General features: G+C 24.3%; 1 protein-coding gene across 1 annotated transcript; it reads left to right on the plus strand.

Moving 5' to 3' along the window:
* The first annotated feature begins 2,041 nt into the window (after positions 1 to 2,041).
* On the plus strand, positions 2,042 to 13,279 carry LOC145829127 (mRNA-capping enzyme-like). The gene is made up of 13 exons (XM_082936859.1): positions 2,042 to 2,051; positions 3,066 to 3,138; positions 4,552 to 4,614; positions 5,801 to 5,965; positions 7,201 to 7,364; positions 7,776 to 7,825; positions 7,971 to 8,086; positions 9,057 to 9,225; positions 10,350 to 10,496; positions 11,008 to 11,186; positions 11,622 to 11,685; positions 12,590 to 12,760; positions 13,136 to 13,279. Exons 1-13 carry the CDS (start codon positions 2,042 to 2,044, stop codon positions 13,277 to 13,279), a joined length of 1,515 nt encoding a protein of 504 aa, XP_082792985.1.
* Positions 13,280 to 13,773: the final 494 nt, after the last annotated feature.

Consider the following 13,773-nt stretch of genomic DNA (forward strand, 5'->3'; position numbering starts at 1 on the left):
TATGAGATAGTTTTCAAACAAAAATTAATTCAAATAAAAACCAAAAAAATATATTTTTAAAATTTAAATATAGCATTATTAAATTATATCGACTGGTAAGTTTGGAGTATAAAATGTTTTTAAATTTATTAACCAAAAATCAAAAAAATATATTTTTAAAATTTAAACATAGTATTATTAAATTATATCGACTGGTAAGTTTGGATTATAAAATGTTTTTAAATTATTTAACCATAAATAACCATGGTTAACAATAATTTATTAACAATGGTTAATAAATTTAAAAACATTTTATAATCCAAAGTTACCAGTCGAAATAATTTAATAATACTATATTTAAATTTTAAAAATATATTTTTTTGAATTTTATTTGAATTTATTTATCAATAAAAAAAAAATGCAAAATAAAGATTATGAATCATAGTATTAAACAATACTTTAAATAAGCGGCATAATTAAATTTAATTAAACTTTTACGTAAATTATAAAATATTTGCATTTTTATTTCTAAGTGAATTAAAAACAATAACTAAAAATGAAAATGTGTTTCCAATGAATGTGAGTTTAACAGTGTAAAAATAAATAAAATATTAAAAACAGGGTTACCACTCATTTTTTCAAAACATTTCTTCCAGGTTTTTAAAAGTAAACATTTTCGGGTCTATTTCTAGTTTAGACTTGAGTTTAAGAAAATATGATAAGAAGTATAAATACATTAAAACACTTTGTAAAGCTACTTTAAATATGTTTTTTTAATTAAAAAATTCAGATGATTACAAATTTTTAAAAATTTATATTAAAGATTTTTGAGTCAAATAAATATTTTACTACTGAACCTGTAAAAATTGTTAAAATTCCAAGTTTTTCCAGATTTTCTCAAATTCCAGATTTTTAGCCTAAATTGTCTATTTTCAGGTATTTCCAGGTATTTACAGGTTTCCAGGTAAAATGGCAACCTTCTAAAAAGTAAGAGAAATGCTGTAGGGCGAATTTTGTGAAAAAAATCATAGACTGGCCAAAAATATTTTGAAAACTTTTTTCAGATTTTCTGAATTTTTTCAAAGTGTTGAAATTAAAAAGTTTTTTGTTTACTTACAGGATAAATTTGACTTAAATAAACAAACTTGACAAATTGATTTTTATGAAAGGAGTTTGAAAATTAAGGATAAATAATTTTAATTTAAACTTAATAAAAAACAAACTCTTCGTATTTATTTGATCAAGAAATCCATCAAATTACGTAAACAAAAAGTTCAGGTAAAACTTGTATGGGTCATATATTTGAAAAAAATAAAAAGTTTTGAAAAATTTAATAACGTTATAAAACTTAATTATATAAGTTTATTTAAAATAAAAACTATCTAAAAGATAATTTACTTTTACTATAAAGCCATGTAAAAAAAGAAACAAAAACAAAGGAAAAGAACGTTCTTTAGAATTGAAAAAAGTTCCAAGTTAGCATTAGAGGAATTGAAAACAATTGGTTTTAAAGTTTGGATAAAAAATAAAATTACAAAAAAAGCAATTTAAGCCAAGTTCACGCTCGTTTAAAAAAAAAAATTAGTCAATCGTAAAATGTTTTTTAAACGTCTCAAACATTCAACCTTTAATAAATAATATCAAGTACAATTTTTAAGAAAAAATGTTAAAGTTTAAAACAATTCTTATTTAAAACTGCTTTCTTTTATAAACTCTTTTAAATATTTGTACAAAACTTTACAAATTATTAGATGTGTTTTTGAAAATATTATAAAAATAAACTTGCATAAGTAATCAGTTAATTGCAGTCTGTAAAGGTTTTGGAACCAATGATGTATACAATGATTGATGTTCATGTATATAAGTAACAGTTCTTCAAACTAGGCCATTTATAAAATGTCTTTAATTTATTAATGGCCTACCTTGGGAAACCATGATTAAAAGCCATGTTTTAAAGAACGTTTTAAAAATACTAGACTTTTTGTTAAAAAAAACATTTAAAGTATGTTAGAAGACTTGTTAGAATTCTAAGAGTTACTATGGTAACTCAGAAATTAAGCGAATGAACTTTGGTATGTTTTAAGTTAGTAATTTCATGCTCGAGTAAACAAAGCAGTGCTTTTTATAATGCTAGTTCTAAATTTTTTTTTTGCTTTGATATATAATATACGGGTAGGTTTTAGTTTAAGTATGCAAGAAAGAAAACTGTTGCACGGAGTGTCGCTTTTGAACGAAAACACTTTTGCACGAGTTTTAATTCTTTTTGATATACTTAGTTATTCTTAACTGTTATTATTAACCTAACCGTTACACTATTCACCTTTACCCTTTTAAATTAATACTTTATTATTTTTTTTACTATCACTGTTACCTTCGGTCGGTAACTTATTATTATTTTTAAGTGTTTTTATTCTAATTTGTTTTAGAAATATTTTAGCTCTAAAAGAACCTTTCGTTCAAAATGGTCTTCGTGTAGAAATTTCTTTTTGTGCATTTTTGGCTCTTTGTGCATATTTGGCCCGTTTTCATAATAATCTTTTAGCTTGTAGATTTTTTTTTTACAATTTTAGAACTCGTATAATTTAAATCATATAACATGACTATTTACAAACTTCAATTTTATAATACTTAACAATACTTATTAAGTTAAACAAATCCTTTTATGTAACGTATAGTATAATAATAAATACTAATTATGATTATAAAGTTTTTGAACCTTATATATATACACTTTTTTGTAGTATCCTTTTACCATCTTAAGATTTGGTTTACTTACTTTTATTTAAAAGTCTAGTTTGCTTAATTTTACCAAGTGCTTATCTAAACAGTATTTATTTCAAGTTTTTTATTTAAACTTATTATGATATATTCATTATCTTTCTTTAATAATTTTTAATATTATATTCTTTTTCTCATTTAAACACAACAGTAGTTGATAATTGTGTTTTGAAAAATTTTCTACTTAATTAAAATATGCATTGTATTTGTCAATATTTCTTACTTATCACGTTGACCATATGTTTAGTTACCGTTTTTTATTAAATTTAAAAGATTTGTGAATAATTAACTTTAAATGAGTTAATTAGAAAAATTGACTCTTTATCAACTGATTGGCACTTTGTACAAAATACAAGTTATTGATCTGACCAACTCAGAAAGGTAATAAAATATATTTTTTGTAAATTACTACAAAGCAAATTTTTACTAAACGTTACAAACAGAGTAATATTTATAGATGTAAATATTACTTAAAAGCTAATTAAATTTCGATAAAAATTAAAAAAAAATTAACATTTTGTAAAAATTTTTTTAATAAAATTTTTTTTTAAGACAAATTTTATATGGAAAGAATAAACTCACTTCCAATGTACGGGCATATAGTGCACTTTATTGTACATAATTTTACTATACTGAAAATTAATTTTAGTTATTAGTTTTATTTGTCGCAATATAAAGTTGTATACGGTTAAGAAGAGTAATTAAAAGAATAAAACAATCTTAAGTTATTAGTAAAGGCGAACCAAATTTATTATTTGAAAACTAGAATAATGGTACAAGTTATAACAAAAGTTATTATAAATAAAAACCATAGCTACTAACAAGTATTATAAAACCATTCAGATTAGTATATGTAATTTTACTTAGTTTAACACTAGTTCTCGTATTAAGCCTACTATTATAGCTTTAAGTCAGTTTTTACAGTATATAAAGTTTCAATAAGTTTTTCAGATAAAGATGTTTTTGTAAAAGTTTTCAACATAAACGCTCAGCCACAAATTTTACATCATTTTTCATCAATGTTTTTCTTTTAAACCTTCTTTTTTGTTTTTCGAGCTAAAGACCTCAAACTTTTAGGAAACAAACTTTCCTTATATAGTTTAGTTAAAAGATTTTGAATGTTTGTTTTAGAAATAAAATACAAATTCTAAAATAAATAAAAAATACGATTATTTTTTAACAATTTTTTTTTGTTAGACAAAATCCTGTATTAAATCAATTTAAATGTTAGTAAGACATTTTGTGAAAGTTTAAAAAAATGGTTAAACAATGAAGGAGAAGAAAAATTATAAATGAAATCGTTTTTTTTTTTCATTTTTTTGGTTTGTACTTTCTGTAAAGTACCTATTGAGCTTACTGACTTCAATCGCTTATATATACCGAAAGTATTTTGTAATTTTGCTAAGCGCTTAAAAAAATTTCAAAGCTAAGGTAAAAAACAAACTAAATTTAAGTGTAAAAACGTTCCTAAGCCCATAAATTACTTTATAAGTATCTACTAGTTTACGTGAAAGAAAATAAAAGTTCTATAATTTATAAATGGTAATAATGAAACAGATATAAAATAGTTTAAAAAACAAAAAAAATTATTTAACTTCTTAGATAGATATCTTCAATAGTTAGTATGTACACTTTTAATATTAATTAAAAGAAGAAAGCTCGTTAGAAATATATCTTTTTGTACACCTGTTGATATAAACAATTACAACTGATAAATAACAAACATCATATGTACTTTTTTTAAATTAATTTTCTATGTAAGAATGTAGTTTGTAAATATTTTTTGCTTTTTAGATACTATTCACCGGATAGTTTTCAATCAAAAGGTATTCTCCATAAAAAGATTGCTTGTAAAGGGTGAGTGTCTGCTTAAGTCTATTTTTATTAATATGTTTGCGTTTAGTTTAATTGCATTAACTAACATTTAAAAGCACTACTGTTAAAAATTATTCTTATTATTAGCTAATTAATAATTTTTCAAACATAGATGTTAATTTTTAAAAAACGAAATAAACTTTCTTTAGTAAACTATAACAAAGAAAATAAGAATTTGTTGCGTTTTTGTGGGGTATTCGTTTAAATATAATTTATTACCTTTTAATTATTAAAGCATACTAAGTACAATCATACAACGTATATAAGTAAAGTTTTTTCTAAACATTTATTAATAGTTATTGATGATTTAAATGTTTAAAATTTGTTTCACGCCTTTAAGGGCATGTGGAAGGGGTGAAATTAAATAGTAAAGGGGATGTATATCACTTTTTTTACAATTTAATTTTATTTGTAAAATTTTAACTAAGCTACAAACGTAAGTTAACATTTAAAATATTGAAAACTATACTTGAAAGATATTTTATTAAATTAAATAATAGTATGTACTAAAAAAAAAAAGTTTTTTTTGTCATAAAATTTAAAAACCTAAAGTATAACTTTTAATAGATTTAAAAAGCAAACTTTTATTTTTTATATATTTTTTCCCTTCAGTTTTGAGGTATTTTTCTTAAAAAACGAAGGAGGAGATATACGTTTACTGACTATCTCTTCGCTTAATACGTTTAGTTTTTGCCTCCATAAAGAACCTATTTTACTCTCCGACTATAACTAGCTGTATCTCAAAAAATATATTGTTTTTTCAAAATCTCCTGTGTAACCTTTAACTTAGTTACAACCCTACAAAATAAGAATAAGCTGTAAAGAAAATATTTATCCTTCAACTATGCCCTTAAAATTATATTATAATTAAACTATTAACTATATGAACAAACTGTTACAATTTAGAAAAACAAAAGTTGTCTTTCTTGAATTAAATTTATTTTGTTCGGTTATCGTTAGTTTTAAAAATATTTAAGTAAAGAGTTAGGTTAATATTGTTATTAAGTACTTCTATCTGCTTAACGAAAGTTCTAATTAAACTTAGACTACAGATAAAAAACTTCACGACGTGAATTGTTACTTATAAAATTTTTGTTGCATAAAAGCTTAAGTTGTTTGTAAAAAAGCTAAAACAATTCTGAGATGTTATTATTTTTTCAAATTTTAGACATGGTGAATGTCCAGATGCTAACACAGTGCAACTATTTAACCAAGTTGTGGATACTTTTAGAAGAAATAATCCGGGCAAAATAGTAGGAGTGCATTGTACCCATGGCTTCAACAGAACAGGATTTCTTATTATATCCTATTTGGTGGAAAGACTTGATTGGAGGTAGTTTATAGTGCCTAAACTTTTACTAAATTTTATCAAGAAACACATACAGCCATCGATATCCTGTAAGGTACGCACCAAATTTTAAATTGATTTGGATGAAAAAAATGATTTAAACGAAAGAAGTTAGATCAGCATTTCTCACCATTTTTTTTCATTTTTTACCCCTTTTCGGATGTTAACCCCAAATTTACCCCTTTTAAATAGTAATTGATAAATTTATCTCCAATAAACGAATTAGTGTTTTATTTTGATGAAAATAATCCAAATTTTTTGATCTTTAAGCTTACTAAAATTAAGAATTTAAGTTTAATTACAAATATTAACATGGGCCCTTCTTTTAAAGCTTAGAGTATATACTACAAGATATCTGTGACAGATTAGAAAAATTGATAAAGTTTTCAGACCTAACAAATTTTGTAAAAAAATCCAATACAATCTTACAAAATCAACAATTTTAAAAACCAATTTTCTAAAAATTTTAAATAATTCCCTAAAATATTATCTACTTATTCATTTCAAAGATATGTAGTTTTTATTATTACAAGCAACTTTTAAAAGGGGAAATTTTCGATTAAACTTTATTATAAAATAATTATGACCAGAATTATTAAAAAGTCAGTTTATTTTACAAGTATTTTTTTCTACAAAAATTAAAAAACCTTTTATATGCTAGGTTTTTATTTTTTAATTAAAATTTACCTTAAGAGTTAAAACACTTGCTCAAAAACTGTAAGCTGAGATAGATCAAAAGTAAAACAGACTACTTTTGCCATTTTAGTTTCCACCTAACATAGAAAACCTGTTGGACATGCTAACTTTGATCGATTATATCTCAAAATTTATTACAAGTTTCAAGAAAGGGTAAAACCTAACAAGTAACTTAGAGTAGTTATGTAAAACCTGAGACTTAATTTCAAAAAAAAAATCCTTTTGTAAAAAACAATACTTTAGTTTGTTTTACTGTATAGAGAGTTTTGTACATTAGGCACGTAACATTATAATGTTTATTAAAAATATATATTTATAATACTAACCGAACAATGTAACTTGTTTTATTAATTCATGTGCTTTCGCCTACTTCGATAATCAAACGCATCACAACTCCGTGTATTAAAAACTATAAATCCGAGGCGTGGTATATTCGCTCATCAGTAAAAAATATTTTATTCAATTTTGATTTTATAAAACGGAGTGTTAAATTACGACACGTCCTGACACTTTGTCTTATATAGCCTGGATGCAGCGTTTGAAGAGTTTTGTATGGCGAGAAAACCAGGAATATATAAGCAAGATTACATAACTGAGCTGTACGGAAAGTACTGTCCGGGTGAAGACATTTTGCCGGATCCCCCTAAGTTACCCGCGTGGCACACAGAGCGTGACGATGAAGATGAAAGTTCGTAAAAGTTTTTAATAACTTAAAATAGTTTTAATTATAAGATGAACTAGTATTTAAAAATTTATTTTGATGTTTATATGTACAATTAAACTATTCTGATTATTAAATTATATATTGTTTTTAAGCTTTTTTTATATTATTACAAATAACTTGTATAAAACTGATTATTATATAAATTTACAAAGGACTTTTAGCGATTACTGTCTATATTCAAACGTTAAAGTATATATAAAGTTTTATTTCACTATTGTTTGAAAAATACTTGTCAAAATATTTAGTGTGAAGTATATAATAAAAACTATTATGTTATTGATTTTGCAAGGTAGTTATTGTATATAACTTCTAACTTTTGCTGTAAAACTTTTTCTAAAAAAACATTTTATACATTCATATGCGTTTTATATTCAGAAGAAGAACATGATGCACATGGTATGCAATCAAAACATCGAAAATTTAAAGTAAGTTTAAATATAAAGTATTTAAATTTGTTTTTTTTTCAAGAAAAAAACATAACTAGTTTATATCCAGGTTTTTTTTACTGGCTTAATTAACCAAATTGCTAAAAAACTTTATTAGTAATATTGCTTACTATATGAAATACAGATAGTTAAGAAACCGTTCATTGATGGTATTCATATTTCTGGAGTGGATCAAGTTACGAATTGTGATGTAGTTTTTGAAGTTCAAAATACTGTGAAAAGTATGTTAAAGAGCACAAAGTAAGTTGAATTGCTTCGTAGCTATAATGCAACTTTTTATACGTTAATGTTTAAATTTTGGTTCGTGTACTAACAATTATTTGAATGAAATAAATAACAAGTTATCTGATAACTCGAATTCTGATAACACTAATCGTTGTTAAAACCATCAAGAGACCTTATATATAAATTATTTAAAACTTGAAAAAAATGCATCCTGTAAATAATGAATTTATAATGGTAAAAAATTGCCATATGAATAATAAAATCATAACAGTTATAGTTTTTCGGTAGTTTTTAAACATCTTTTTCATCATGAAAAAAAAGTTCATTTAGATTTAAATATTATGATTGAAATCGTAAATTTTTATTTATTTAAAAAATATATTTCGCATCAGAATTACTATGTTTTGAATAGTTGAAATTTGGATTGTCTAAAATAAAATCATCGCGCTTCCATAAAACTTATAATCGTAATTAAATCAAAAAGAACAAACTATTAACTTAATTACTTTTTATTTTGGTAATTAAAAATTGTATTTATAATTTTTTATTGTGATTTTTTTTGGGCTTAAATCATGAGTACTAAATTTCGTTTTTCTTCTTAAATTTTTACATGTAAAATGATAAAATTTAGATATGATACGAAAAGTTTTTTATCTTATAAATATTTTCTCATAAAATTTTTAATTAAACGATTTTTTTTAATTTAATTAAGAATTTGAAACACTTAAGGTTATTTTATCGTATTTTTTAAAAGTAGCATTAAAGTATATTTTTAATATATTTTAAATAACGTTATACGATATTCTATATTAATGTTTTACTTGTAAAAAACCTAAAAAAAAATTGTACGCTAATTCTGTGTACGATAAACTTAAAATGTCATTTATAACTGAAAGAATATAAGTTTTAATAAATTTTTTTTGTCTTGTTGTACTTCAAACTACTACAAGTGAAATAAAAAGCTATAAAACTATGCTTCTGACAGAAAAGGATTTCGAGGAGCGCAACCGTTTTCTATGACAAGAAAAAACTTGGAATTTCTTTCAAACAAGCCTTACATGGTCAGTTGGAAAGCGGATGGGACACGTTTTCTTATGCTCATACAGGAAAAAGACAAAATTTACATGCTAGATCGCGATAACGCGGTTTTCAAAGTAAGATGCTTTTTTATTCATTTTGAAACATAGGGATAACTAAATTATTACTTTTGTAGTGAACAAATAAATATGTGAAAAACAAATCTTCAAAGAAGCATTTAATTATATTTTATTGTCATTATACTATTTAAATGCTTTTTTTACCTTAAAGCGTGTAATTATAAAAACCTGGAAATTTTTTTAAAACTCTTGAGAGTATTTGTCAAAATCATTTGGAAACCCTCTTTTATAATATTAAGAGAGTTATTTACATTTTTTTAACAAACATTTTTTTTGTCAAACTGTTTAAAAGCGATTCGATTCTAGTCATAAAATACTCAAAACATTTACCATCCATCTTAATTTTAAGTTATGTAGATTTTTTGATGGTTAACATAAAGGCATTATGTCTTTGCGTTCTTCAGACCACAATCTTTCGGTAGAGCAAATACTCGGGTTTAGTTCTCGTTAAAACTCGTCAGTCTGTTTTTTACGGAAAAACCTGCAGTTGCCATCAACAAACGGTTTATCATGTTTTACCACAAACTTATTGTTTGCTAGTATGATCAGTGACGTCAACTCGTACTTTTGCCGTCTCTTTTTACCTTTATGTTACTTAAAGATAGTCTCATGTTATAGGAAAGTCAAGGCTTATCCCTGTAGACTTTCGCTGATGTTTTCTTAATTTGATGGTGAAAAATACCTAAAAGCACTGATAAACTTTTTATGATGATACAGATAAGTAGTTTTTGTGTTTAGAAAGTTTAAACACCTATCGTTTTTTTATCATTTTAACTGTTTGTTGTCAAAAAAATCTTTGACAAAAATCTGAATCAAGTTTGATTTTTTTTCAATGAAAAAAATTATCAGTTGAAATAGTTTAACTTAGTTTTTATTAAGTTTAATTTTAGAGTTTCAACTAGACTAAAAAGTTTATGTAATAAAAGTATGTTAACGCAAAGATCTTAGAACTTTTTATGAATGATAGTTTTTACAAAAACTAGCATAACGATAATCAAGTGAACTTTTTTACAAAAACTAATGTTTAATTTGATTGCTAAAAGTAATAACAGGTATAAGTTTTTTTTTCAATTTCAAAATATCAATAATCAACTAGGTATGAATAAATCTAAAAATTGTAGGTGAGTAACTTGAATTTTTTTAATCGAAAGTCTGAAGGTATGAATGGTTTTCTAGAACAAACGCTTGTTGATGGAGAACTTGTTATAGATGAACATGAAGGAGTGAAAATTCCTCGTTTCTTGATATATGATATCATCAAGTTTCAGGTTTACTTACAGAAAACATTCAAATATATTAATCTTTGTTACACTAATAATTTATTTAAAAAAATTATGATAATTAAAAATTACTACTAACTTTAGTAGAAATATTATTATAGTTTTATTATCAAAATTTAAACAAGTCTTTTATTTTATTGCTGAACTACATTATTCTAAAGTTTAATTTTTATTGATGATACCTAGTTTAAAACCAAAAATCTAGTAATTGTATATAAATTATCTTTTAAATAGTTTAGAAGTTACCTTTATTTTTAGTTTTAAGAGCAATAAATTCCTGAAGTTTTTTTTCTCAAGATTCAAAATCTAAAGACATTGTTTTAGTTATGATGTGTAGCATGATTAGTATATTTTGATACTTTAACAAGTCAGCAAGTCTTTTAAACATCGTTTTGTATTACAAATATAATAAAGCGTAATTTAAAATTTTGGTAAAACTAAGATTTTAAGAAACAATTAGTTTTATTTGAGTAGTTTGACTAATAGCTGTCTATTTAAGGGTCTAGATGTTGGACAGTGTCCGTTTAACAGAAGAGTCTTGTGTATAGATAAAGAATTGATTGGTCCTAGAAACAAAAAGTTCAATGAAGGTAAACTTGATAAAACTTCAGAACCGTTTAGTGTGAGAAAAAAGGACTTTTGGCAGCTTAGTACAGTAAAAGTACTTTTAGATAAAAAGTAAGGTGTCTTTGAAGTTTAGAAAACAAATGTTTATTATTTCTCTGATATACATGTATTATATCATTTTTAATGTTTATGGCTTGTAGTTTAATTTTAGCATAAGTAATCCCCCTTTGCTCTCGATAGAAATGAAAAAAATTAAATACTATTTTTCTTCTAGTTATTACAAGCGATGAAGCTTCTTAAAACTGTTAATAAATAAGTATTTTTTAGATATTTTTACTCTTATAAGTCCTTTTTTTACTTTTATTATATATTAAACTCTATATGTAGTATTTTGGAATGAACGAAAAATATCAATAGAGGTTTACAAAATTAGTAAATTTTACAAATTTTTTAAAGAATTAGTAGGTTTTTATACATTATTTTATATATATTTATCAAATTCAATAACATATCATTATTATTATATTTATAATTTTACAGCTCAAGCTTCTGTAAAGGACTTCCTCATGAAATCAATGGGCTTATATTTCAACCTTCTGGACCTCAGGATGTAAGTTAAAAAGTATGGTTGTTAAAAATTATAGTATTCTTGTGGCGTTATCCTGTAGATTTAAAGAATATGACATTTTTCTAACAGTCTATAAAATTTGTTAAAAGTTAGTCTGTTTAAAAATTATAATGTACATGCGTAATGATTATGTATTTTCTGTATTATTTTATGTTAAATCAAGAATGTTTTGGAACAAATGTTTTGGAAATTTAGGTAAAGTTTTTGTGTTTTTTCTTAACAATGCTCTTCTTTTAAGTTCCTCTACTTAAAATTATATTAAGCTGCATAATTCATTTATAACATATAAATATGAAACGCTATCAAAAACGAACTATTTAAGATTTTTTGTTACATGCTTTCCTCGTCTGACAAAGAAACGTTGAGATTTACAACATGTGCAGTCTTTTCCGCAATGTCAGCACAAACTAACCACCTGCTTAACGGAATTGTTACAGATCCTAAAACGTCCCACGAATTAAGTAATGCAACTTATTATTCGTTTTTAATTGTCATAGCAGAAATGACTACGTAGGTCTTACATCTCAACCTTTTGATATCAGTGAGAGCAGCATGTAACAAAAAAGTTGAAGATAGTTCATCTGTAATGAAAAGCAAATAAAAGCATTTAATTAACTTTTTGAACTTTTGAATAGAGTAATTGATGTTTAATTTTTCATAAAAAGTCAGTACTTAACAAATCTTTAATAAGTATTACCATTTTTATGTTTTTAAAAGTTTTATGAATTAAAGCAATTTATAGAGTTTTTAACTTAAATATTTAAAAAAAAATAAAACAAGTTTGTCTTACTAAATGGTTAAATTATTTTTGCTAAAAACTGTTTTTAGAGTAAACTGTGGTGAAATATAATTTTGAACATGACATAAAATGTTTTTTTTTTTTCAGTTTTACAAGTCTGGTAGATGTGATGACATACTGAAATGGAAACCTGCGGGTATGAATAGCATCGATTTCCGACTGCAGATAAGAACGCAAACCGGAATTGGACTAGTACCTACACTGCAAGGGAATCTTTATGTCAGTCATTATGAGTTTCCATTCGGTCTGTTAAAAAAGGTAAATGTTTTTAATAATCTGCAAAAATAAAATCTAAAAACAAACTTGACAACTTAAAAAATATTTACTATCTTAGCTTAATTATATAAAGACATCAGAAAAGCTACAACATGTTAATAATAAGACTGTTAGTAGCATTTGACAATTTCAAATTTATATTTTTGAGTTTTCAAAGGTTTTAAAACAAGTGATTGATAAAACTTCAATGGTTTGTTTTATATAAAGTTTTCTTTTGTAGCAAGTTATATGCCAATAAAAATTACCGCTTAGAATCGTTTTAAACTTAATAGAAATAACTAGCAATTTTATATATGAGATAATACGCTAGTTGTTTTATCCTTTAAAAAAATTTAAACATGACTTGAAATATAACAGTGCACAAAGAAAATGCGTCAGTACGATGGAAAAATAATTGAGTGCGCATTGGACCGTAACGGATGGGTGTTTATGCGGGAAAGAACCGACAAGAGTTACCCTAACTCTTTAAATACAGCAAAGAGTTTGTTTATTCCTTTTTAATGTAAACAATAGTTAATTAAGTTTGTTATAATTATGCACCTTAAAATAAACAAGCAACCAAACTGGTAATGACCAAACTGAGACTAATAATGTTTTATAGCATTTTTTGTTATACCTTGAAACTCTAGAAACTTTTGTGCAAGTCTGTAGTTTTGCGCAGTCTGTAGTTTTTAGCGAGAGGTTCTAATAATTGTGAATTTAGACAGTTTTTTCCGGTGCATAATTTATTTAAGATATATAACAAAAGACACATCATTTTTTATTTAAATTTATTTGAGGTCTTTCGTAGTAAGTCTTATCTAAAATATCTTACCAAATTAAGCTAAATTGAAATTGAAATAAGAATAAATTAAAGTTTTAAAATATGAAATGACGTAATGATCGAATGCAAAAACTAACTAAATGCTTATACTGTAGAACTTTTTTGTACTAATAAAACTCGATAAATCAAACTAAACTAAACCAGCGATAAAAATAAAAACAAAACTGCATTT

The sequence above is a fragment of the Thalia democratica genome, chromosome 2, assembly GCF_965202585.1.
Source record: "Thalia democratica chromosome 2, ktThaDemo2.hap1.1, whole genome shotgun sequence".
Lineage (NCBI taxonomy): Eukaryota > Metazoa > Chordata > Thaliacea > Salpida > Salpidae > Thalia > Thalia democratica.

What these genes read in the sequence shown, in the direction of transcription:
- LOC145829127 (XM_082936859.1), top strand. An exon ending in GATCTGACCAACTCAGAAAG is followed by an intron (nt 3,139 to 4,551) that starts GTAATAAAATAT and finishes TTTGCTTTTTAG; the next exon opens with ATACTATTCACCGGATAGTT. An exon ending in AAAAAGATTGCTTGTAAAGG is followed by an intron (nt 4,615 to 5,800) that starts GTGAGTGTCTGC and finishes TTCAAATTTTAG; the next exon opens with ACATGGTGAATGTCCAGATG.